The sequence below is a fragment of the Bos indicus genome, chromosome 23, assembly GCF_029378745.1.
Source record: "Bos indicus isolate NIAB-ARS_2022 breed Sahiwal x Tharparkar chromosome 23, NIAB-ARS_B.indTharparkar_mat_pri_1.0, whole genome shotgun sequence".
NCBI lineage: Eukaryota > Metazoa > Chordata > Mammalia > Artiodactyla > Bovidae > Bos > Bos indicus.
The window spans coordinates 53,286,766-53,313,801 of NC_091782.1; the positions used below are offsets into that span (position 1 = coordinate 53,286,766).

General features: G+C 49.6%; 1 protein-coding gene across 4 annotated transcripts in view; it reads left to right on the forward strand.

Annotated features, from left to right (window-relative positions):
• Window positions 1-27,036, forward strand: part of GMDS (GDP-mannose 4,6-dehydratase) — a 435,953-nt gene that overhangs the window by 79,415 nt on the left and 329,502 nt on the right. For 3 of the 4 annotated variants that reach the window (XM_070778494.1, XM_070778496.1, XM_070778495.1), the window contains exons 2-4: window positions 12,077-12,121; window positions 17,943-18,030; window positions 19,443-19,552. In XM_070778494.1, the coding sequence (XP_070634595.1) occupies window positions 12,077-12,121; window positions 17,943-18,030; window positions 19,443-19,552 (243 nt within the window). Of the gene's footprint in view, window positions 1-12,076; window positions 12,122-14,879; window positions 14,996-17,942; window positions 18,031-19,442; window positions 19,553-27,036 lie in introns of those variants that run through there. The other variant, XM_070778497.1, reaches the window with a different exon arrangement.

Genomic DNA, 27,036 nt, shown 5'->3' on the forward strand with positions numbered 1-27,036 from the left:
CAAGGCCTAGAGACAGAAACATGCAGTTGAAAGTGGCTTGTGGTAAACGTGCCGTGAAGGTTCCATAGGAGGTCTTTGTTAGGTGCTGTAGTTTGCCTCCGCCTTGTAACAGAACACACATGCCCGATGTTGGGCACTGACCTGTGTGACTCTGCTGCCGAGTGGGTGCCTGAGCCTGAGACCAGCGGGACCTGCGTTTGTGCTCTAGGAGCGCGGGGAGAAGGGGAGAGGGAGTCGGAGTCGGAGAGCCGGGGCAGAGACAGACAGACACACGGAGACAGAGACAGAGAACGCAACCAGAGCTACACCCAGACGCCCTGGCCTGTAATTAGCTTTCACAGGAGGTGCCAAGCGGACACTTGGAGCCCGCGGTGCCCCGTGTGTGGCCGCTGGGCCCTGTGGTCAGCTGGCTGGCGAATGGAGAGCGGCCCCTGCCTACCTGGCCGTCTTCCCCTCCCGTCCAGTGGCCTCCTCAGCCTGGGGACCTTTGTTGGCTCACAGGAGGGTGTTGCGTGGTGTTCATTTTCCCCTCCTCCCTCTCTTCCTGCCTTTTCTGAGTTTGTTTTCAGCTGCAGGTCACGTCAGCAGTTCTCCGAAGGCGGGTGCACAGTGGGTTCCCGCCTGTGGGCACAGGACCTGGGTGGGCTCTGGTGGGTTAGTGCCGAGCTTATGGCTTACTGAAGACTTGGAATCTGACCCCTTGCTTGGCAGTGTTTTTCTCGCAGTGATTATCCCAGCTGCACATGCGGCTGTGACAGAGGCCTGGGACCAGCTCGGGGCCTGGGGCCTGAGCGTCCGGGAAGCTGTGGCTTTTCTGGGCCCACTTCCTCCCCGGTGTGGGCTGCCGGTTCCCGAGAGAGTCTCTGAAGGGCAGGGGGCTTCCTGTGGGTTCTGGCCCCTCCCCAGGGTACTTCAGTGCTGGCTTGTATGGAATCCTCGCGTGCCTTCTTCTCTGTTTTGTGTTAGTTTTTGAGTTACTTGCAGGCACTGCTCTTTTGTTCCCCGTGGGATATTTTCTTGGAAACCACGCTCCTTTGCTCCTTCTGTGCCGTGTCTCACTTGCCACCTTCCAGAGCCACCTCAGCTGGCCCGTGTCCCTCCTGAGACCCAGGCCGCTGCCTGGAGGTGGTGGGGTCACTGGGGTGGCTGAGGGGAGCCTGCTGTACCGTCACATGGGGCGTTTCCGAAGCCATGTTTTCTGCCACTCTGACATCACCAGAATCCAGGCTCGGGTCGTCCCAGGGTAAACTCCAGCGCTTCTCAGAACCCTGCAGTGGTTCTGTGCGGTTTGTTCGTGTGCAGTCCAGACTTAGCTGCCTGAATTATGCGCCTTCCGGAATTCGTCTTGGGTCTGGATTTTCCCAGGCTTTGTCAGGGACCCCCAGTGTGTCCTTATACCGGACACATTGAAAAATGCAACCGAGAAGATCCTGAAAAACAGAAGGGTGTGGTTGCATGCAGGCTGAGCCCCGTTGCTGTTGGCGAGGGAGGGCACAGCGGCGAGATGAACATGGCCAACAGCGGGCGCCTGCAGAAGCTGCCCCGTCGGAGTCCGGGAGCCTGTCCTCTCCCTGTGTCTGGGAGGGGCTGGGCGGGGATGGACGCCCCCACCTGCAGGGCCTTGGAGCCAGTGACTGCAGAGACGGCTGCCGGCTGGGTGGAGGTGCGTGCTTTTCAACGTGTGAAGTCCCCCCAAAGTGCTTTTTGGCCCCTCGTCTGAGTGGCAGGACCTTCACTCATAACAGCACCACCCAGCAAGTAAGCAAGGGATATCCTTGTCCACATAGTGGTGTCCTACGGTGACCGGCCCGCAGGCCGCGTGCCTGCTGAGATCAGCCTGTCCTGGTGACTGGGAGGTGTGCTGCTCTTGCCTGTCCTCGCCTCGCCAGGACGCCCTTACCCCCCGAGCGTCATCTTCGGTCATTTGATGACGGGCAGCTTTCTGGGTAGACGCTGACACACTCCGTGACGCCTGCGTGCGTGTGCTCGACTTCCATCATCTTCCAATGGTTCTAGGTCCCACGAGCCCCAGCTCTCACCCTGTGTGTCTCTTCTGTTATTTGCAGTGTCTCCAGCTTCCTGGGGACTCCATGCTTGCAGAGCAGATCTGCAACGCCCCAGGGCTCCCCAGGTGGCATTTCTGTCACGGCTGTACCTGTGACAGGAAGAGTGTCACCTGACTGTGCCACGTGCTTTTATCCCTGAAAGAAATCAGGTTAAAAAGAGCGAGAATGTTTGCAAATCGCTAAACTCTACTTACCACCAGCGGTGACATTGAAGTAACAACCTCATAACTGAATGTGCAGTAAAATGGAAACTGAGACAGCCATCAATGTATGTGTATCCTTTTCTTATTCTCATGACCTTTTCAAAGCCGGTAAATAAAAGGACACTTGTTTTTTCTTCCTCCATTAGGCAGGGCACAAATTATAAAAAGAAATGCACGAGGAAATGTTAATAAATCAGGTAAATACTAAAATTTAATAATTCTTCTCTTTTCAGTACTACTTTTTTTTTTTCTTCCAAATTTGAAGTTTTCATTAAGCATGGCCTTGAACACTGGACAAAGTGAGGCTCTGTTTTGGTTAGAGTACCTGCACAAAGTCGTTTCCTCCATAAATCACTTGGGTGATTGGAGCTGTGCAAGTATGTGCTTTGCAAAGAAACAGCCTTTAGTTGTGTGGACCGTCACTCTGAGCGATAACAAGAAAAGGAAGAGGAAAGAGAAACTGTTTTCCATTTTTGTACAGTTTTAATGTATGTGCATATTTATTACAAAGAGATTATTTTAAGCATGAAGTTTACCTGTAATTTATTATTAACCTTTCTACAGATCTGAACCAATCTTTATCGATGTATCTGGAGCCCTGAGTTATGAAGACTTTCAGTTAGAATATTGTTCTAAACTTGAAAGCGGCTATTCACAGCGGCACTGAACTGGCCAGTTAGGCAGACCTTTCAGGGGGTTTTGACGGCATATGCCTCTTGTATTTCCTCGGTTTTCTCCCACCTTGATTTTGTGCTGGAGGGTGGTGATGGATTTCTGCAGAGCACCATGCTGTCCAGCACAGATGGCGTCCTGGAGAAGTGCATCTTGTTCAGTCGCTAAGTCGTGTCCGACTCTGTGACACCGTGGACTGCACCACGCCAGGCTTCTCTGTCCTTCACTATCCAGAGTTTTCTCAGACTCATGTCCATTGAGTCGGTGATGCCATCGAACCATCTCATCGTCTGTCATCCCCTTCTCCTCCTGCCTCCAATTTTTTCAGCATCAGGATCTTTTCAGTGAGTCAGTTCTTCCCATCAGGTGGCCAAAGTACTGGAGCTTCAGCTTCAGCAGCAGTCCTTCCAATCAATATTCAGGGTTGATTTCCTCTAGGGTGGACTGGTTTGAGTGTTTCTTGGCCTTCCTTTTATCCCTGCCTGCCTCTGCCTGGGACTCCTGCGTCTCCTGGCACACCAACAGAGGAGACTGTGACAGCTGTGCAGCTTCCCTGGCTCACCGTCCACGTGGCGTGGGCGTCTGGTCCTATCTCGCGCGGGAAGTGCCTGGCTTCCCAGATACTCTCAGGACTGGAGCGAGGGACTGAGGCCCTGGTTTCCTCTCTGTCCTCTGTCCCCTGACACCCATGGCCCGGTGAGGGTTTGATATTCACTAGTCTGTGACACTTTGCTTTGTTAACAAGTTCTGTAGAGACCGGATTTTATGTCCCAACATCTGTGGGCCCGTCCTTGCCGAGGGATTGACCCTATTTAGTGAAGCAGGTGCCACACACGTCATTGTCACAAGTCTCTGCAGTGTGATCCTTTCTCTGCTTTCTAGCTGGGCTCTCCTGCACGTGGCGGGATCTCAGTTCGCTTCAGTTTGCTCACCTGTAAAATGGATATAATACCAGTGTCAACTGTCAACTGCACAGGTTGTTGTGAAGACATAAAGCTAGTGGCCGTGCAGCACCGGGAGCACGGCCGGCCGTGCAGCACCGGGAGCACGGCCGCGTAGCCGCGTGCTGAGCAGGTGCTCCCACCTGCCGCTGGCACCGCTGTCGCTGTTACCTGCAGTCACACCAGGGCGCATGGGGACCTCTGCTTCCCTGGGAAGGGCAGGAAGTTCAGCACGAGCTTCACGACGGGAGACAGAGAAGGCACAGGGTTCAGACCAAAGGGGCTTATGTTTTAAACGGGAGGGGAGGTGGGCAGGAGGTGGGCAGCCAGCTCCCACGGGATGCATCTGTGCATCGCACAGGTGTCACACCCACCCAGGCATGTGTGTGCTGAGTGCCTCTAGACGTGCTTCTGGGGCTTTGTACGGAGTTCTGGGGCTGTGCTGCCCTGCATGAGTTGTCCTTCTAACCGTGTGATTAGAAGTGATCCTTCTGTGCCTTATTAGCAGCTCTTCCCTCTAAGCCCACTTTTCTTACAACAGTTCCCTAAATGTTGTAGCCTCTGGAGTCCGAGGTGCTGCCCGAGTGCTGCGTTGTGTTGATGCTCCTGGGGTTCAGGGTTTTGTGTTTTCATTCTTTGCTCATTAAACCAAGAGTTTACAATAATCATTTGCAGTTTGAAAGGAATGAATTTTAAACCAGTTATCATGGGGGTTCGTTCTACCACTAAAAATCTCTGCTCACCTATTTCCAAATATTTTTTGAGTGTCTTTTATTGGAGATAGAAATTAGGTTTTATATATGTTCTAGATGCTTAGAGAAACAAACTAATTGAGGAAATACAGCCTACTAGAAAAATGTATAAGAAATATTAAAGGTAAGAATAAATAATTTCTGGAAGAAATAGGGCACACAGTCATAAACACAAAAACCTTGTAAATCTTAATATTATCCTAATCAAAAAATGGAAAGAAAAACATCATTTTTTAACCTATCAAGCTGAAAATAAAATATTTTCTAAAATTAACTTTTTAGATAATTTCTTTCCTCTATGATATTTTATATTAAGTTTACCATTAGACACAGGACTTAATATTAGAATCTTTTGAAACTGAATGTTAATTTGAAATTAGCATTACAAAATTTTGAGAATGCTTGTGGGAAAGAACTGAAGATGGAGTGATGTTAGGCTGACAGTGGTGGGGGATGTCCAGCCTCTTTCTGAAAGGCTACCCATAGTCAAGGCTATGGTTTTTCCAGTGGTCATGTATGGATGTGAGAGTTGGACTGTGAAGAAAGCTGAGTGCCGAAGAATTGATGCTTTTGAACTGTGGTGTTGGAGAAGACTCTTGAGAGTCTGTTGGACTGCAAGAAGATCCAACCAGTCCATTCTAAAGGAGATCGGTCCTGGGTGTTCTTTGGAAGGAATGATGCTGAAGCTGAAACTCCAGGACTTTGGCCACCTGATGGGACAAGTTGACTCATTGGAAAAGACTCTGATGCTGGGAGGGATTGGGGGCAGGAGGAGAAGGGGACGACAGAGGATGAGATGGCTGGATGGCATCACCGACTTGATGGACGTGAGTCTGAGTGAACTCCGGGAGTTGGTGATGGACAGGGAGGCCTGGTGTGCTGCGATTCATGGGGTCGCAGAGAGTTGGACACGGCTGAGCGACTGAACTGGACTTCCAGCTCATCGTGGTTTCCTGGGAGGCCCTGGATCAGCAGCAGAGCCACTGTTACCACTGTATGTGTGATGTGCGTGTGAGGCGTGTGGCGTGCGTGTGTGTATGAGGTGTGCAGTGTGTGTGTGTGGCGTATGTGTATCAGGCATGTCCGTGTGAGGCGTGCATGCGTGAATTGTGCTTTTGTGAGGTGTGTGTGCAGCGGCTCTTACCCAGCAGAGGGTCCATGTCAGGGAGGAGTGTTCCTCATTCTTGGTTGTGCAGCGACCGCTGATCACTTGTCTCTGAAAATGAATGTTGCACAGTCATGTCCGACCCTTTGTGACCCCATGGACTGTAGCCCACCAGGCTCCTCTGTCCATGGGGTTCTCTAGGCCATTCCCTTCTCCAGGGGATCTTCCCCACCCAGGGATTGAACCCAGGTCTCCTGCATGTAAGGCAGATTCTTTACCATCTGAGCCATCAGGGATACCACTTCTCTCTGCTGCTGCTGCTGCTGCTAAGTCACTTCAGTCGTGTCCAACTCTTTGTGACCCCATAGACGGCAGCCCACCAGGCTCCCCCGTCCCTGGGATTCTCCAGGCAAGAACACTGGAGTGGGTTGCCATTTCCTTCTCCAATGCAGGAAGGTGAAAAGTGAAAGTGAAGTTGTTCAGTCGTGTCCAACTCTTAGCAACCCCATGGACTGCAGCCTACCAGGCTCCTCTGCCCATGGGATTTTCCAGGCAAGAGTACTGGAGTGGGGTGCCATGGCCTTCTCCCCCACTTCTCTGTATGAGGAGGTAAATCATGGAGTGAGAATCTGCCCTTTGGCGACCTCAGCTTTTGTGGGGAAATAATTTTCAACTCTAAAGACTGCAGGAGTGGGATTATTTGTATGTTTTATGTACTGACGGTGTCCTGAGTCCTGTTGAGCCATCTGTCAGTTTGTATTTGCCCTCCCAACCCTTGTGGGCTCTGTCTTGCTCTTCCCTCTGCTTCTCAGCTGTAGGCATCAGTCCAGTATCTTCATTTTAGTTCTTTTTACAATACCTTTTAGTGGAAAATTCTGAGATCTGAGATTCTGGATATCTATTTTTTTTCTTTTCTCTCTTTCTTTCCTTTTCCCCCCCTCTTTTTGTAACATTCTGCTACTTCCTAACTGTGCGACTGGACACTGAACATTTAGCGTTTTCAGTCTCCATTTCCTGATCTGTGAAATGAGACAGTGGGATTAATTAATCCCTTTGGGCTTTTGAAATCTGTTTTTGACGGAGATTTTGTCCAGTGATTTGTGTTGCAGCCATGTGCCTGGTGAAAATGCTTTCCCTGGACATTCTGCCTCTGGATTTCTCACACTGCCAGAGCTCGTCTTCCCAAGGGCAGTTCTCGTTCCTGTTCACAGCAGCGTCTTCTGTTCACCTGTGAGGTGTCTGTGCTTCTGTCGCTGGAGGTACAGATGACTTTGCTATTGTAACTGCGGTTAGCTGAAAATGCTTGTTGTAGAGTGATTAGCACATCTAGACATGTTGTAGAGTGACTGGCACACCTAGACTTGCTGTAGAGTGCTTTGCACATCTAGACTCGCTATAGAGTGCTTTGCACACATAGACTCTATGTAGAGCGACGGGCACGCCTAGACTCGCTGTAGAGCGACTGGCACACCTAGACTTGCTGTAGAGTGCTTTGCACACATAGACTCTATGTGGAGCGACGGGCACGCCTAGACTCACTGTAGAGCGACTGGCACACGTAGACTCGCTGTAGAGCGACCGGCACACGTAGACTCGCTGTAGAGTGCTTTGCACACCTAGACTCGCTATAGATTGACTGGCACACCTAGACTCTCTGTAGAGTGACAGGCACGCCTAGACTCGCTCTAGAGTGACCGGCACGCCTAGACTCGCTGTAGAGCGACCGGCACACGTAGACTTGCTGTAGAGTGCTTTGCACACCTAGACTCTCTGTAGAGCGACCGGCACGCCTAGACTCACTGTAGAGCGACCGGCACACCTAGACTCGCTGTAGAGTGCTTTGCACACCTAGACTTGCTGTAGAGTGACCAGCACACCTAGACTCGCTGTAGAGCCATGGGCACGCCTAGACTCGATGTAGAGCGACCGGCACACCTAGACTCGCTGTAGAGTGCTTTGCACACCTAGACTCACTGTAGAGCGACTGGCACACCTAGACTCACTGTAGAGCGACCGACACACCTAGACTCACTGTAGAGTGCTTTGCACACCTAGACATGCTGTAGAGTGACCGGCACACCTAGACTCGCTGTAGAGCGACCGGCACACGTAGACTCGCTGTAGAGCGACGGGCACACCTAGACTCACGGTAGAGCAACTGGCACACCTAGACTCGCTGTAGAGCGACCGGCACACGTAGACTCGCTGTAGAGCGACGGGCACACCTAGACTCGCTGTAGAGTGCTTTGCACACCTAGACTCACTGTAGAGCGACCAGCACACCTAGACTTGCTGTAGAGTGACCGGCACACCTAGACTCGCTGTAGAGTGCTTTGCACACCTAGACTCGCTGTAGAGTGCTTTGCACACCTAGACTCGCTGTAGAGTGACCGGCACACCTAGACTTGCTGTAGAGCGACCGGCACACGTAGACTCGCTGTAGAGTGCTTTGCACACCTAGACTCACTGTAGAGCGACCAGCACACCTAGACTGGCTGTAGAGCGACCGGCATACCTAGAGTTAAAGCACATGGCAGGCAGTGTTGGTGAGGCTCTTTTCTTGCAGGAGGGGTGTTTTACTTCTTGGTGTTCCAGGTGATGTAAACAAGGGAGTTCATTTTATCAGTGATCTGTTCTTCACCCAATTCCGCTCGTCTTCCTCTGTGTGAAGAAGCTTCCTGCAATGCCTGGCAGAAATGTATGGCCTGATTCAGGTGCATTTCAGAGCGGCCAGGTGCTCAGGCTGCATCTGAGACAGCACTGTCCTCATTCATCCTCTGGGCTAGAAGAGGGTCCATGTTTGAAAAGAGAGGAGAAATGGCCCCTCCTCTCTGCGGGAAGGTGGATGTCCAGGCACGTTCGTGTGTGGTCGTGGGTGGGCATGAGGGTCTTCAGGGCTATTTCAGCCTTCTTTGGACATCAGGAGAATGGGGGACCTTCCTCCACTTCCTTCAGCTTTTCATAGATGTGAAATTTTAGATAATTTTTATCCTACAGTCAAAATACGATTCAGTTAACTTCTAGAGTTGCTGTGAATTTTATGGGTTTATATCTGGAACAATCCATGGAGGTGAAGGACAGAACTACTCAGGGACACAGCTGTGGCCCCAGGCACCGAAATCTGCCTGTTTTGGATTCTAGCCAGTGGCTCTGGCTCCTGGGCTTTACAGCCCAGAAAGAACATCCACTACCAACCCAAGTCCACCTCCAGACAGCCCTGTGGCACTTCCCCAGAGGCTCTGGTGCCCACCTGAGGCCCTGTGTCCTGCCCAGTCCTCTGAGCTCCAGGTGTCCTGAAGTTATGGGACCTCTGCGTTTGGGTCACTTGAGTAAAACAAGAAGCACCATTGCCCTGTCATGATGGCAAAGCAACAAAAGCAATTTGATTTACCAATGAATCCATTTTGGAGTTTTTATTACCGTGTTGGGTTTTGACATGGGCTGGTGGGTCCCAGGGGTGGACCGTGTTTTCTGGGTGACAGTGGTGGGAGCCCCGGGCTCTAGTCCTGCCTCCCCTCTCACGGTGGGGACCAGGTGGGCAGCTGACCTCCAGCTGCCTCCGTAGCTCACAGGCCAAGTGGCTGCTTGCGCTCCAGGGGTGTTCCTGCGAGAATAAGATAGAAAATACTTCTGTGTTTTGAAAACGTCAAAGCCGCAGTGCTTGCTTCAAGCTGAATGGCCTTTAATATGGAAAGGAGATTCTTTTAATAGATGTGTGCAAAGTCAGATGGAAAGAGTCACAGTTGGAGTGTCAGCTCTCCAGTGAAAACATTTCTGTGACGAGGACTGAGCCCAGGCTGGAACCTGTCCCAGAGTCAGTGTGCTTGTGGTGAGTGAGCTGGGCTCTTAGTCCCTTAGCCCCTCGGATTTGCAGAGTCGGGTGTCCGGTTGCGGCGCTGGCTGCGGCCTCGGGGGCGTGACGGGTCAGTCTTCCACCCGTCCTGCTGGAGGGGCTTCGGCGCAGGGTCGGGGGCTGGGGGAGGCCGGGGCCTGGGGCCCTGCAGCTCCGTTCCCACACTGTGTTGCTGGCCCTATCGCTCGGGAGGCCTGGCAAGGAAGTGGGGAGGAAGCGGGTGCCACCGCTGGTGCAGAATGTTCCAGGCGGCTGGAAAGTCTGAGGAGGGCCCGGTGAGAAGAACAAGACCTATTGACAGCGTCCAGTCCCGGCAGGCCTGCGTCGCATCAGCGTCCGGATAATCACAGCTCGCCCCTCCCCCAGGGTCTCACCGCTGCCTTTTTTCCTTTTTAAAACATTCTGGGCAACTGTGGTGAAGTACAGTGCATTTTAACTTTTTATTCCAAGAGACACAAAAAGTGTGCAAAGCGTAGTGTGGAGCACTTCAGAGTGGCGACAGCACAGACAAGAAGACACGTCTCTCCAGGGCGGTCTGACCGGCTGCGGTGCGGTCATAGATGCTTCTCTGCTAGGCTATTTTCTGATTGATTGGTTGATTGATAAGGCTTTGGGGTCCTGTCGATCAGCCTGGCTTGTCGGAGTGCGCATTGTTCAGCAGTCTTGTCTGATTTACTTTGCATGTTGGGTGTGTGAAACCAAGCAGCCGTGTGTATATCATGAGAGGGAGAGGAAAAGGAATATGCCAGACCATCTCTCTTCTTCTCCACATGAGTCTATATACAGGAGTATTTATGTCAAGGAGTCAGAAGAAAACTTGCTTCATGTTTCAATGAACCACAAAACGTGTCCCTGGTACCCTTGCCCAGCGGTCCTGCCTGAGTCCGTCCTGACTTCTGCGCTAAAGCGTGAACGCCCTCGAGGCAACTGCGCCATTTCCAGGACCCGCAGGGTGTCTCCAGTCCCAGCTTTTGAGTCCAGCAATGATAGGAATAAAGCCCACTTCATTTTTCTTATTCCTGGAGTGTCTACCTTTGAAGCTCAAAAGGATATTTTAAGATTTTTTCAAACTTAGGAAACCAAAGAAAACCCAAGTGCTCCCAACCAGATTTGCGCACAGAGCCCCAGCAGTTGTGAAGCCTGGATGGGTGAGGGGCCTGCCTGGGCTGGGAGCAGAAACGCAGCTACGGGCTGGCTGTGCAGCGCCTGGTCACCCTGGCGGGGCTGGGGTGGTCTGCACCATCGCTGTCTCTGGAACTGTGATTTTGTGCCGTGCGGCTTGTTAGTGCTTCGGTTAGATGACTCTTGTACCTTCTTTCCCTGAAATTGGCACATAAAATACACAGACCCCTATCCTTACTTAGGCATTTATAAAAGAATTTTAGAAAATAAGTTGGGAGGGGATTCCATGCTGGGTCAGTGGTGAAGAATCTGCCTGCCCACGCAGGAGACATGGGTTCGATCCTGATCTGGGAAGATCCCACGTGCCGTGGAGCAGCTTAGCCTGTGCAGCACAGCTACTGAGCCTGAGCTCTGGAGCTCAGGAGCCTCAACGAGAGAAGATGCCACAAGGAGAAGGCCCACAGTGCAACTGGACAAGGGCCCCCGCCTGTCAGAGCTAGAGAAGGGCCTGGCAGCAACGGAGGCCCCTCACAGCCTAAATAAATAAAATTAAAAAAAATAAAAAACAAGTTGCGAATCTCTGTGTTTAGTCCAACACCTTGATCGTAGAGAAAGCATGACTTAAGGTGCATACAAATGAAGCTCTTAATATTCTATGTAAAATAAGTGCGCTCCTTCTGTTGTGATCCATTCATGTGTGCCTGCAGGGATGATACAGACCTGATCACGTCACTGCCCCCACCTCCACCCCACCTCAAAACCCCTAAACGCTTTCTCGTGACTTTCCGGACCCTTGGGTTCGAAGCCTGGAGGGCCTCTTCTCCACGTGCTGGCTTTTCCCAGGGATGTCAGCAGCCCGTATTCTCGGCCCCCTCCCCGTCCTCGCCCTGCACTCTCCCCAGCCCCTGCAGCTCCTGTCTCATCCCTCCCCCAGTGACCCCCACCCCCGATGTTGTCAGGGTCCTGTTTTATGTCCCAGCAGCACCAAGGCCTTCTGCGAGGCCCACACGTTCTGTGTTTTCACACGGCTTACAAGTGCCAAACCTGACCCAGATCCACCAGCCTCTGAAGCCTCACGTTCTGCCCGTTGCCCCCAGGGTCCCTGGACCTCAGCACTCTCCCTGTGCGGGTGGTGATGCCAGCGCCCCCTGCCTCGTCCCCCTGTGGGCTCAGATGAGCTCCCGCCTGTGGAAAGGAGGACAGCAGAGCAGTGCGCGGCGCTCACGTCGGGTGTCGTCTGAACCGTTTTTCCTGTCGGTTGCTGTGGGCCTTGTTTACGCCCACAGAGCCCCTGAAAGGCTGTTCTCAAGCCTCGGTCGTGGCTGCGGTGGTCTGACGTTGTCCCTCTTCCTTGTCTTCCAGGACGGCTCCTACCTGGCCGAGTTCCTGCTGGAGAAGGGCTACGAGGTGAGTCTCCGAGCCGGTGGAATCCCGCGGCCTGCGCGGCCTCCTGCTTCCTCCGCTTCCTCTGTGCGTGTTTTCCACGGAAACTCTGATAAGGAGGCAGGGGCGGAATGAGCCCCCGGGCCTGTCCCCGCGCCAGCCCATTGTGCCGTTTATCTGCTGGCGAACGCGGGCGGCCCCCCTCCCTGCTCCTGGCTCTGCATGCTCCCCACATTCTCAGATAAACCAGCAGCCACCGTGCCCTTCTCGGGTGACTTTATGAGGTCGTGGCTACACAAAAAAGTCCCGCTGCCAGTGAAGTCCCTTGATTTGCGCCGAGCAGTAACAGCTACACTGCCCTGCAGCCTGAGCGGCAGAGCTGACCTCAGGACGCTGGCTTTCCAGCCCTTGGCCGGTGGGTCGGGGCGGCCGGTGCAGCAGCTGCGTTTGCTGCCCTTGCCCTCATCTTCCTTTCCTGCTTTTTCTCCTCCTTCCAAGTGTACTGCTTTCCCCAGTACAAACGAGAGTTTTATGTATGAAATGGGTGTAGCTCTGTGTGTGCACCTTACCCTTTTTAAGAACGGTGTTTGGATACGCGCCTCTCTAGAGACTTGTGCTCTGCAGTGAACAGAACCCCAAGCAGCGGCCCGCATGTTCCTCCTGACGCGGCGGTGTTTGCTGAATACCATGGGGTGCCACATTTCTCCAGTGGCAGGTGTGCTGCTTAAACACGTGCACAGGGACCAGCGGGAAAGCAACAGCAAGGGGTCTGGCAGCTGAGCACCAGCAGGACTGGAAGACAAGGAATGTAGTTTTTGGTTTTTTTTTACTGTAACTCATAATTTTTGAGAACTTTGACTCTCAGATTTTAATAGGAGCAGGTATGACTAAACCTTCTGTGCCCTTATCAAATAATAACTAGTTCTACATCTTGTAATGCCATCAAGATAGGTAAAATGTAATTATAGAAATATACACACATGTTCATATACATGGATTCCTGTAATAATTGGCTGATCAATATGTATTCTGCAAAGCAGAGCACTTTAGAGTTATGTTATATATGATATCATTAGAGAAGGAAATGGCAAGCCCCTTGGAACAGGCCCACTCCAGTATTCTTGCCTGGAGAATCCCATGGACAGGGGAGCCTGGCAGGCTACAGTCCATGGGGTCGCACAGAGTCAGACACGAGTGAGCACACAGACACACACACACACACACACACGCACACACGCACACTGAATGCTCATAAAGAGAGGTCTAGCCTGTGTTCATTATTTACAGAATGTCTGCAGGTGTCATCTTGTGATGAGAAAAGCCAATAATTCTCAGGTTTTGTAGAAAATCTCCCTTTAACCTTTATGGATTTAATTCTACACACTGTTAAAGTGCAGAGGGCAATTTGCCCTGTTGTAGTGTGCCAGCCAACTTGGAGCAGGGGGTGAGCAGGCAGGGTGCTTCCGAGGCAGCCCTTGGCCACCCCCACGCAGGACTGTGTCCTTATCCTTTGCCAGCTCCACGGCCTCTCGGAGACTTAGGAACTGCGTACCCGTGTCCCCCAGATCATGGTGAGGAGCAGGTGAGATGCATGTGGGCAACAGTGCAGAGGAGCCCGGGGGCCCAGGGGCTGACCCTCATAGGAGAGGCAGGGGGTGCAGCTCGGTGCTGACCAGCCGAGGGATGCAGACTGTGCAGGAGGCCCTTAGTCCCGCCTGTCACTCGCACCAGGGAAGGGCGGGTGTGTGATGTTGCCCAGGCCCTAGCCCTGCACCTGCTTCTTTTCATCGCGAGGGAAAAGGAAACCAGAGGAGGGAAGCTTCCTGTGAAGGTACCTCTGGTTTCAGCTGCCTTCCTGGTATCGTCGTTAGCAGATAAGCCAACAATATGCTTTTGTACCTATTTGTGCAAACATACAGAGAGAAACCAGAAAAATGAAGGACACGGTCAAACCCTTTAAAAGCTGTATTTGGGAGTATGTGGACAACCTGTGTTGCTCCACTCGGTGACAGGGGCACAGGGACTCAGAATATAAACACAGGACAGGTGAGCGCGGTGTCCCTGCCTGAGAGAGAGAAGAGCTGGCGTGGGCTGTGCAGGCCCTGGGGGCTGTCTGCTAGGACCAGCTCCCGATCGTCGGTTCCTCAGCTGTGGGTCCTTCCTTCTGAGTTGCTGGAAATCCTCGAGGCCTCCGTGCAAACAGACCAAGCTTTCTGTGGCTTTCACTCTGCAACGCTGGCTGTTGGCCTGATGGCCACGTTTCCCCTCCATAGGCCAACGTGCTGGCTGCGTGGTCTCGGCAGCACCCTGGCCTGTGGATGGGAGTCACGGTCAGAGGGGCTGTGAGGGTGCTGTGCTTTCACTCACACAGGACAGTCTGTGCGCGGGCATGGCCCGTGTGAGCGCGGTTACTGCCTGTATATGTGCCGGCCTCTGCCCGTGTGTGCGCGGTCACGGCCCGCGCGTGCAGGCTGCCGCCCGCGCGTGCGCGGTCACGGCCCGTGCGTAGTGGCCGCCGCCCGTGCGTGCACAGGTGCGGCCCGTGCGTAGTGGCCGCCGCCCGTGCGTGCGCGGTCACGGCCCGTGCGTAGTGGCCGCCGCCCGTGCGTGCACAGGTGCGGCCCGTGCGTAGTGGCCGCCGCCCGTGCGTGCGCGGTCACGGCCCGTGCGTAGTGGCCGCCGCCCGTGCGTGCGCAGGTACGGCCCGTGCGTGCAGGCTGCCGCTCGTGCGTGCGCGGGTACGGCCCGTGCGTGCTGGCCGTTGACGGAAACCCGTCATCCGGCTTCTCAGAGGCACGTGCCTCAAGCAGCCTCTGGAGGACTCTTGACTCCAGGAGAAACCGCGACGTGGAGAATTTAAAAATCCGGTGGTGATGGCTTTCTGTTTTCTTCACTGTGGTCAGTCAATCGACTGTGATCAGTTAATCAGCATTTCTGTGTTATACAGCCTAATCTGACTCTTGGTTTTGAAGTCAAACTGGCTTTGTTCTGACATTGTGAGAACTTGAAATTTTCATTTTCATCACTGTTACTTTTCAGAAATGCTCACTTCCATTTAACACCCTCAGATTTTCAGAAATTTTGTTTTCCAACTTCTGTAATTTAATAATAATTTTGGTTAAATTTATTCGAAGTTAGCTCATTCATCTCTTCACTTTGGTTTCCTCGCTCATTTCTTTTTCTCCAAAGATCCTTATAAAAACAAACAGAAAATCCTACCTATTAAATACATCCCTTCTGTAAGAAAAAGCTGCTAATCTCAAATTCTTAACTAGATTATCCAACGTGCACACATTTTGGCTTGTCTTAAAGTTTGCATTTCACCTGTCTCAGAAGGAGACAGACTCAGCTTTCATTAGTTCTTAGAATAATACCTGCTGTCATGGATTAAACATTTGGCAGTCTTTCTTCCCCTATATACACATACCAAGAGTTGGGAGTGAGGGGAAATTAAAACACAAATTTTTTTTTTTTTAAAGGCCCCAAACTAGTGCTTAATGCTTTTGGTTGTGAGTGTGGCAGTAAAGTCCTAAATTCTTTACTTGCTGTGACTTCGTGTAATTGTCTGATTTCATACTGGGTCCATCAATGTCGTTGACTATTTGTAACAGTCCTTTATGTTGATACAAAGGCCTTCCCTGGTGGCTCAGCTGGTAAAGAATCCGCCTGCAATGCAGGAGACCCCGGTTCAATTCCTGGGTCAGGAAGATCTGCTGGAGAAGGGTTAGGCTACTCACTCCAGTATTCTGGCCTGGAGAATTGCATGGACTGTATAGTCCCTGGGGTCACAAAGAGTCAGACACAACTGAGCGACTTTCACTTTCACTTCATGTTGATATAAAATGTGTATGTATATAGCATTTCTCTTTGCTTTGGGCTGTTGGGATATGTGACTTATCCAGAGACCAGCCTTCAAGAGAAAAAGACTAAATCATATTATTTATAGTTTTTCATTGTCAAAACTAAATTATCTGTTTTTAGAACTTAAAAATTTCCCTCTATCCTGTTAAATAAAGCTCAACTTACATCTGAGATCTCTGTATTTCAGAAGTAACTTTGGTAGTAAATACCAGTTTTGATATGTATAAGTATACATGTGAACTTGGTTTTTATTAAAGTTTATTAAATTTATAGAGTAGCTGAACTTTGTCATTAGCAACTTGAAAAACTGGAGACTATGAGGTTGAGTTAATTCAAAGTTTAGTGTAAGAATTTTCTCTACTTTTAAATTAAGTAATGGGTGTGTGTGTGTGTATGGGGGTGTGTATGTGTGTGTGTGTACTAGGTCACTTCAGTCATGTCTGATTCTTTGCAGCCCCATGGACTGTAGCCCACCAGGCTCCTCTGTCCATAGGATTCCTTAGGCAAGAATACTGGAGTGGGTTTCCATGCCCTCCTCCAGGGGATCTTCCCAACCCAGGAATCGAACCTGCATCTCTTATGTCTTCTGCAATGGCAGGCAGGTTCTTTACCACTAACCCCAACTGAGAAGCCCTTAAGTAAGGGGTTTGTATACCCAAATCTTAATGTAATATTTCCTATATTTTACTCTTGGCTTCCCGAAATGGCAACCAAGTTTGTGATGGTCCTGTCTTAAAATATTCTCATGTTTACAAACTTGTTCTGGTTTTAGCTCTTTTGGGAAATAATGTGGTTTTAGGTCTTTGGATGAAGCATCTGACCAGCAGAATTATTAATTGTGGATGTGTTGTACCCTTTGCGGAAGCCAGTTTCTCATGTATGCCACGTAGAATGACGATGACATTTCTTTCTCTTTGAAAGAAAGTCTTATGTGCTTATAACTCCCCACCCCCCCCACTAGGAATATTTGAGTCATGCCAAGGATTAATTTTTGTTCGAAATAGACAGAAAACGATTGAGTTAAAATATAGAAGTGTATTCAGCTGCAAATGAAACTACCCAACGTAGGAGGAACTCTTCTAAAATAAGAGAAGGATTAAAACTGCCACCAGGAGAACTGGAACGTGGGCAGCCGGTGACATAAGCTGGTATTAGCATTGGCAACACGGAGGAGGAAGTGAGAGCAGGTCTTGAACAATTTCTCTAATGTGTCTGACACAAATAGTCTTTTCTTCAGTGTCGGACAGGTATGCGTTCTGGTTCCAACTACTTTTTTTCCCCTTCACACTTGTCATGGTTAAGTCAAAGATAAAGATTGAAAGAAAAAAATCCTCCCTTCCTTTGAGTTTCCTTCATGTCTTAAATCTCATAGGACCTCAGTCTTGTCCCTGCCCTGAACTACTTCACTTTCTTAGCTTTTCCACATGACTGCATAATAGCAGCTGCTCCCCAGTTCTCTCATGGATGGAGAGACGTGTTTCTTTAGACACCCAGTGCCTGCTGAAGAGCTCGGGGGGGCCGGGCTGGGCGGGAGGCATAGAGCCCTGACCTCGTGTCCCAGTCTGCGAGACGGGCCAGGCTTGCGATGGATGCGGCCGCACAGGGCCTGTCTTCAGTTCCAAATGGAAGAGAGTTTTGTCAGTGGCAGGACTAAGTGTGTGTGTGTGTGAGTTTGGAAAAGGAGACACTTGAGTATCTACAACTAAGCTCTCACTGTGAAGTTGTGTTACTATCTAAATACTTGGGTTGAGATTGGCAGTGAAAACACAGGGAAGGGATGGAGGGAGGTGCCTGCAGGTGGCGGCCAGGGGCTGGAGAAGAGCAAGTGTCGAATTATTTCTACTAATTCAAAATAACGTCTGTGTATCACAGTTACATGTTGTTTGGAAAAGCTGAATGTTAGCAGAATAACCGCTGAATTTCTAATCAGTCTTCATTGCTGATTTATAATTTATCCTTTTCCTTCCACATGATAAAACTGCAGGTCCATGGAATTGTACGGCGATCCAGTTCGTTCAATACTGGCCGAATCGAGCATCTGTATAAGAACCCCCAGGCTCACATTGAAGGAAGTAAGCCATTTTTTGTCTCTAAACTCTCTTTCTGTGTAACTTCCTGTATTATGATAAGGCATTTTCAAGTGTCATTCTCTTCAAAGCCCATCACACCCCAGTTACTTACCCCTGAGTTACTTGCCCTGACTGCTGTCTGCACACTCTGAAGCCTTTCCCTGCCTGCCTGCGGCCCTGGGCCGTGGAGTCATCGTGCTGAGGCTGTGCCCAGGGGCCTGGCAGGTGACGCTGCCTGAGAGCCCTCAGCAGGCCAGCCTTTGATCTCCTTCTCCAGGTGTCCCCGTGCCCTGGAGCCAGATCAGCTCCACACAGAGCCAACCTCTGCTTTGCACGTTTGGTCTAATTTAATCAAGTCAAGCAGTCTTTGTACATTAATATTAAAAACTATCAGGGAGTACAGGTCCAAAAGCAGACGGCAGTCAAAAATATATGTAAATCTCTTCACAGGCAGTTGTCAGCCTCTGCCGTTGTGTGTTGGTTTTGGTGGCGCACTTGCAGGTTGACATCCCGGTTTTCCCCTCTGACCCCGGCGGCACTTCCTGAGGTCATGAGGGAGTCCGTTTTGCCGGTGGAGGCAGAGAGAGGTTGAGTCTATCGCGGCCCGCAACACCTAGGAGACGCAGGCGGGACGAGGACATGGGTACTTCCCGCCAGCAGAGACCGTCCAGGAGCCTCTACTCACTTCAAGGCCCTGAATATTGGAAGGCTCGGGTCCATCGCACAGGCAGTGATGTCATCAGGAAGATGACCTGCTGGTTGTCTTTCCACCTTTAATACTTAGGTTTTTCAGTGAAGCCTCCCTGCAAATTACCATCGTTTTGTGCAAAATGCAGAAAGGTACTGCCACTGTATTTAGCTGTAGACCAAAATGTAAAAGTAATGAAAATATCAAGTTAGTAGGCTGCCCACTGGCCTGTGTCACCTGTTACAGCAGGGAAGTCCGTGTGGGGATTGGCTGAGATTTGGGATCAGAACACTTGAGATGTCTTTTGATCAGCCGTGGCCCATGTCAGGCATTCCACAGTGGCTTCAGGACTGTTTATGAAGGACTGGAGAAAAGTTTCTGAATAGAGCCATCCTCACCACTACCAGTACGTTACAGATTTCTTTGGAGAGTGTACATTTTATTTCCAGGTTTTCTTTGAATCCATTCTTTTGTGGCATGTCTTACCGTCACCTGGGCGCCATAAGCTACATTAATCGTGTAACCCTGTGGTGATTCTGTTTCTGCGGCAGGCTCGTCGGAGTTTTCACAGGTCCTCTGTAGACGTGGCAGCAAGTGTGAGCTCTGCTGCTTAGTCTCTTTTCAGGTGGCAGTCACGGACGCCACCCCAGAGCCAGTCTGGGTTCAGGTGTTCAGAATGCACATTACTGTTCCCTTCCCGCTCACGGTGTGTGTTTCAATTCTGCAGACATGAAGCTGCACTACGGTGACCTCACCGACAGCACCTGCCTCGTGAAGATCATCAACGAGGTGAAGCCCACCGAGATCTACAACCTCGGAGCCCAGAGCCACGTCAAGGTGAGCCGTCCGGCGTAGCGTGCTTTCTCTGCTATGCCCTGAGTTCTGCATTTTACTTTTGCTTCTTTTTTTTTTTTATTCTGTGTCTTTTAATCTGTTTTTTAAATTACTTTTAAATTCACTGTTAATTGGGGGGAAATTGCTTTACACCGTTGTGTTGGTCTCTGCAGCGCAACGAGGCAGATGAGCGGCGGTCCTGATACAGCACTAACTGCTAGTTCTAGTCCTCGAATTTAATTCTTCACGCTAGTTTGGGTATTAAGAATCCCAACAGAAATGCTGATACATTTTTTAAAAGTATATTCTCTGTTAGTGAACAGTGTATTAAATCTTACTGATGACATTAGAATAAGAGTATTCGTTTCTTTGGGGTTGATCTTACAGTCACAAACCCCACTTGGATGTATTTTCTGCTACCTTAACTCGCATTGTGAATGAAGTCTTTTGTTCAAATGTTGGAAAATTAAGTCAATAAAACTTTTAATATTAATTTTTGGTAGTGATGATATTACTGGCTGAGAAAATAGTATTTTTGGGTGCCAATATGTCAGAATTAATGGAATTAACGTTTTCTTGTGAGTAGTAAAAATCATTGGGAGAAAAACTCTGTTTGGACTCTTGTTCCCGCAGTGTTGTGACACACGTAGCTCATGCTGACTTCCTTCCATTGATTCAGGCAGATTCTCCGGGGGTCTCTCTACCTCTCCTTAGAGCAGGGTCTTTCTGGAACCTAAGGAACTACCCCCAGAGTTCTGGCAGTCTGCTTGACTCCAGTTTCTGCTGCTGTGTCTGAGTGAGATTCGAAGCCAGGGATGGTATGAATCCTTTTAGATACATGTTTAATCAGGGTAATTAGTGGAGCTTGGAAATACAAGCAACTAATTCCAAGTTAAAACAGCCCCCACCCCCAAACTAAAGAGAACAGAAACTGTATCAGCGTTTTTGGCTGTTTCATCAGTAAACCTGGCATTCTGGCTTCAGAAAGTATTTGAGGTGGTTGCTGTTTCTCCACACCCCCAGCTTGGGGCGAAATGGAAACTAGATGCCTGTTTTATACTCTCTGCCAGTTTAAGGAAGAAATTATAGACTAGATCAATGAAACCAAGGGTAGAACATGGCAAGAGAAGCAAGTAGAAAGCCCAGTCTCATTATTGATGCCAAAATTAAACCCTCACAGCACATTTTTCTCCGACGTTAACTCTGGAGGACGGCAACCGGCCCACCAGCAAGGATACTTCTGTACCCGTCTGTACTGTCGCGGAAGGTTCTTGTTTCCTTTCTTAGTTTCTGATGATTCTGTTCTATATCCACGCTTAAGCTCTGGGTTGTGTGAAGGTGTCAGGGTCTTGTCTTTTGGTGAGAACAGAGTTATTTTTCTAAGTGATTCTGAATGTATTTTCCATCTGAAAAGGTGTCTCCGGCATGCTGTGCCTTGAGGGCCTGTCCCCTCTCCTCTGGAGAAGCAGTAACTGCCACTCCAGGAGTGAAGACTTTATCCTGGATTGAGGCAGCCTATCCATCTTCACGTTGTAATTTATCTCTAGGCTTCTTGCTGTCTCCAGACAAAACAGAATGTTTTGGAATGAGCGCTCTGTTACTCAGCTTCCTTTGGATCAGGACGTTTCCTCTGTGGTGGTGTTTGGTAGATGGTTTATCACCTCTGGAGCCATAGGTGGAATGGTGGGGAGATGCGGGCGCTTTATAGACTTGTGTATATGAGGGCTTCCCCTGTCATTTTAGCATTAAATGAGCCAGTCCTCTCCTTTCTCCAGAATGCCTTTGTAATTGGTTCAGAAAGTCCACCATGCTTTCCGTACATGCATGTCCTGGTGCATCTGGTTAGCACCCCAGAGTGGCCGGGCTGTGCGAACAGAGACCACAGGAGCTTAGCTGATTTCCTCTAAGTGGCTCCACGCGAAGTTTATCTGTTTTTATTGGGTTTTGTCTGCTTCGCCTAAAGGCCAGCTAATGGGCAGAAATGGTGCTTAATTGGAGATGAATTTTGGTTTGTAAAATAGGTTAGCCCTTCAATGGCATTTGCGTGCATGGCAGAGTGGAGCACCCACCTCCGTCACAGGGGGTCTTGGCTTTCTCACGGATGGCAGAGGCGGGCGCTGATGTCCTTGGGTCTTTAGAGACAGGTGATCTCAGTCTCGGGAAAGCATGCATGGTGTCAGGGAGGTTCAGGGAGGAGTTTACAGATGCTGTTAGTGGGAGCGGGTAGTTGAAATTGAGGTAAAAATACAAGGCTGAGAGTCAGAAACGAGGAGACATGGAACATGTTTGTGACATGATGCGTGTCCCACGTGAGCTGAATGAGAAGTGTGCTGGGAGGAATGCGCAGGTGGGGCGCTGGGCTGGATTTGAGCGGCCTCTGTGTGTGTGTGTTTTTAAATTAGCCACTTTTGAAATTGAAGTAGTTAATTTACAATGGAATGTGGTTCCCTGTGCTGCACAGCAGATTTTTGTTGTTTATCTATTTTATATGTAGTGTGTGTGTGTATGTTAATTCCATACTTATTAATTCATTCCATAATTAATTCCCTAAACTCCTAATTTATCTCTCACCTTGCCACCCTGCTATCCCTGTTGGTAGCCATAAATCTGTTTTCTCTGTCTGTGAGTCTATTTTTTGGTAAAGACGTTCATTTGTATCATTTTTTTAGATTCCACATACAAGTGATATCATATGCTTCTTGCCTTTCTCTGGCTATCTTCACTTCATACGACACTCTGTAGGATCATCCATGTTTCTGCAAATGGCGTTACTTCACTTTTTTATGTCTGATATTCCACTGTAGATACATAGCACATCTTGTCTATGCATTCGTCTGTTGATGGCCACAGGTTGCTTCCCAGTCTTGGCTGTTGTAAACAGCGCTACAGTGAGCATTGGGGTGCATGTATCTATTTCAAAAGAAGTAGAGTTTTCGTCTTTCCTGAGCATACGCCCAGGAGTGGGGTCACGGGGCCACTCTTGTTTTGGTTTATGAACCTCCACACTAGTTTCCACATTGGCTGCACTAATTTCGTCCCACCAGCGTGTCCCAGGTTCTCTCTCCTCCGCAGCTTCTCCAGCATTTGCTCTTTGTGGACTTTTCGATGATGGCGATTCTGGCTGTTGTGAGCTGATACCCCCTTGTAGTTTTGATTTGCATTTCCCTGATACTTAGTGATGTTGAGCATCTTTTGCCCAACGTGATTCCTTCAGCTCTGTTCTTTTGCGTGATTGCTTTGGCTGTTCAGAGTCTTTAGTGTTTCCATACAAATTTAAAAAATTCATTTCTGTGACAAATACCACTGGTAATCTGATAGGGACCACATTGGATTTGTAGATCGCCGTGGGTAGTATAGTTATTTTGACAGTATAGTTTCTCCAGCCCAAGAATACATCTCTCCATCTGCCTGTGTTGTCTTTCCTCTTTCATAAGCGCCTTGCAGTTGTCAGAGCACAGGCCCTTTGCCTCCTCAGGCAGGCTTATTCTAGGCATTTAATTCTTTTGACATGACGGTAATGGGCTTGTTTCCTTAATTTCCTTTTTGATATTCCATTGTTAGTGTGTAGGAATGCGACGGATTTGTTTCCTGCAGCTTCGCTCAATTCCTTAATGAGCTTTAGGAGTTTACTGGTGGCATCTTTAGGATTTTCTGTGATAGCATCATGTCATCTGCAAACAGTGACAGTTTTACTTCTTCCTTTCCCATCTAGATTCCTTTTATTTCTTTTTCTTCTCTGATTGCTGTGGCTAGGACTTCCAGAATTATGTTGAATAAAAGCAGCATGAATGAGCTCCTTGTCTTGTTTCTGAACAGGAGACAGATTCAGAGGTGAGTGGAGGTGGGGCTTCAGAAGTGCAGGAAGCTGTTGGGTGAAGGTGGTGGCCGCCGAACTGGGTGTGAGTGGATGAAGTGGGGGGCCTGGTGGGGCTGGCCCGCTGCCGTCAGGACTGGGGGCCTGGTGGTCCCAAGGCTGGAAGCTGGTGTTGGAGGAAGGACTGCTGAGCTGGGTGGGGTGCGAGGGGTCCCCCTGGACACGTTTTATTAACAGGACTTGAGGGACACTCAGGTAATGCAGGGCAAAGGTAATTTAAAGCATGTTGTGAGGTTGGAGAAAGATTTGGAGTTCAGTTCTAAGGATTCTCGAGAGGCTGAAGCCAAGGCAGCAGGTGGAGACAGAGGATGAAGACTGATCCTCAGGGAGGGGAGCGCTTAGCCTGGGGAGGTTGGGAGTCAGGGATGACAAGGGCACGGGATGGGGAGGCAGGAGAGTGGAACTGTGTGAGCCAGTCAGCAGATTAGGCCCTCTGAGGCAGGAGTGGCGTCTGCAGGCCGAGTGAGGGCCAGACACGAGGCCTTGGCCGTTAGGTTACGAGCGGTTTGTGACGTAGGGGTGGCTCAGTGATGCGAAGATGTAGGGGTGGCTCAGTGATGCGAAGATGAAGGGTCAGGAGGGATTCACACTGAGTGGCTTCTTCTCTAGAAGTTTCCTGCCTGAGGAGGGCCCACCGCAGCATCAGCCACAGGGTCTGACCTGCAGGGGCCTCCTCTTCCAGGACGTGTCCTGGCAATGCTGACCTGGTCGGGGCGTCCCTTTGAGAACCGCTGCTCTTGGTTTCTCTCTGTGTGATACGCACCTTAAATGCATTCTTCCTTTGGTGGCGCATAGGTTTTGGATTTGGTATAAATTCTCTGTCAGATAATGATGGTACGAACTTGTAAAGCCTGAAATGGTACTTTCCCTCAGAAATGAGGAGGATGGAGGGGGTCTAAGTAGAATCTGACGTATGTTCACACCAGAATCCTCCATATTCAGACGTGTTCTACTGAGCCGTGTATGACTGGTGACAGCGCTTACTTCCTGGCACCCCAGGTGCTCTGGAGGAGTAGGTGAGAGCAGGCCATGGTCACAGTGTCCTTGGAAAGCCCATGTTCCACGCATTCTTCCTTCTGTGATCTCACGTCAGATGGATTATTAATGATGGACAGAGTGGGTGTGGGGAGGGCTCGCCTGGCGGCAGCTGGTAACAACCAGCATAGTGGTGGCTCCTGTGCCCGCCCGTTGCCCACGCCAAGGCTCTGTGTGTCGGTCTTCAGCTGCCTCCCTGCTCTCCCAGCAGCGTGCTACTGGGTTGGGATGGAAAGCACGTGTTTTGTTCCTCATAATAATTTCTCCGTATGAACCAATTTTGTAGAATTTATTGTATTCATGGACAATAGTTTTTAAACAGAAGTTCTTTCTGGGAGTTTAATGTTTGTAAGAAGTTGATTAGAGTACTTCTCTCACTTGGTTTGGAGTTCCGCAGAAAGCTCTGATATCAGCACGCGCTGTTTCATTCTGAATCCGTGACCTCTGGACTGGGCATTGTTTGCGGGGGCCTCTCTTTGTGCAGGACAGAGTCTGCTCTCGCTCTCACTTCCAGGTAATTTGATGTGGGCTATGGTATGCTAAAAGTAAGGAAAATAAAATAATAGGAAGTTGGTCTGGTTTCCTGTAGGAAACCAATGAGGATGAAATTGGTTCTTGGAAGAAACCCACAGTAGGCTGGGAAATACTGACTGAAGACAGTTTTCTGAATCATAAACAGAAAAATTATGACTCATGTGGTGTAGGTCATCGAGAGGCTGATTTGATCTAATGCAGGACAAAGTGAGAGACGACCAAAATGTACTAGTTATTAAAAGTAGTTAAACCCAGTGTGGTGACATCACCCCAGTAGGATCAAATGACCCGGCACAGGCCTGCCCATCTTGGGGGTGGGGGAGGGTGTTTAGGAGCCTGCGTTATTATTCTTAAATTTTTGCCATATAAATAATATGTTTCAGTAACTTTTGTCTTGAATTTCTCATCTACTCAACATCCATTACTGCTGTGACTTGGGGTTTTTCCACCATTCCTTGCAGCTTTTTTGATAATCTCAGTTCATTCTTGAAGCCACTCTGTTGGATGGGATCTTTCCACAGGGAGTCTAGCCCAGTGTGGCCCTGTGATCTCACAATGTCATGTTGGAATTGCCTTTATTATTGTTTAAAAATTAAAATTACGCAATTATGGAATGTTAGAGCTGAAAGGAGCTTTAGAAATAATTTAATAAGATTTTCATTTTATAACTGAAGCTACTTGCTGCTCTGCTTGGACAAAACTCAGATCTTCATATTTGGTAATTTATTTTAAAGACCATCAAAGACAATGATGATCTCCATTAGTGATAATTCTAATGTAAAATCGTCCTCACCTTAAAGACTTTCTTGCCCCATGTACAGAAGTTTCTTCTTAAACTTTTTTTTTCTTGTGTGTTTGTAGAGACAGAAAGTCATTTGACTCTTCTCTTTTTAGTTTTGGGAAGTATTTTCAAATCCCTTCTCAGTGTTCAAGACCATTATGAAGTCTTTCTTTGACTTTCTCTTACTCACATTGAATAGTTCCATCCGTTTTGCTTGTTTTCTAACTCCTGAATTATCTTTATTATTTCCTTTTCGACTCTATGGGTCATTTGTTTGATTCTGTCTGCTGACAGCCAGGAGGCCTACGTGCCTGAAGGTGCCTGGGGCCCGGGGGTCTGGGGGGCAGGATTTCCTCATCCAGCTGTGCGGGCCTGGGTAGCAGAGCTGAACATGGGAGCAAAAGGCTGAGTCCGATTGTCCTCCTGGTGGACGTCCAGCCCAGGAAGTGGGCAGGAAGCAGGGCTGATTGTGAGCCAAGGGGCTGGCGGAGCAGCCAGGCAGCCAGTCGGGGTCCAGGAGACAGAGCGGCCAGTGCAGGGGTGAGGCTGGGGGTGAAGAGGGGTGCGGCAGGGGTGGGCTGGGCGACAGGCAGTGACAGACCTGCCCTCTCCAGGGCTTCTTCCTGATGCTCCTCTTTTGTTGTCGTTGTTCAGTCGCTGGGTTGCGTCTGACTTGCTGCGACCCCATCGACTGCAGCACATCTGGCTCCCCTGTTCTTGAGCGTCTCCCGGAACTTGCTCAAACTCATGTCCGTTGAGTCGGTGTGCCATCTAGTCTCATCCTCTGTCGTCCCCTTCTCCTCCTGCCCTCAATCTTTCCCAACATCAGGGTCTTTTCCAGGAAGTTGGCTCGTCTTTTTTTTTTTTAATTTAAATTTATTTATTTTAATTGGAGGCTAATTACTTTACAATATTGTACTGGTTTTGCCATATATCAACATGAATCCGCCACGGGTGTACATGTGCTCCCCATCCTGAACCCCCCCTCCCACCTCCTTCCCCGTACCATCCCTCTGGGTCATCCCAGTGCACCAGCCCCAAGCATCCTGTATCCTGCATCAAACCTGGACTGGCGATTCGTTTCTTATATGATATTATACATGTTTCAATGCCATTCTCCGAAATCATACCCCCCTCTCCCTCTCCCAGAGAGTCCAAAAGATTGTTCTGTACATCTGTGTCTCTTTTGCTGTCTTGCATACAGGGTTATCGTTACCATCTTTCTAAAGTCCATATATATCGTGGTAGTATACTGTATTGGTG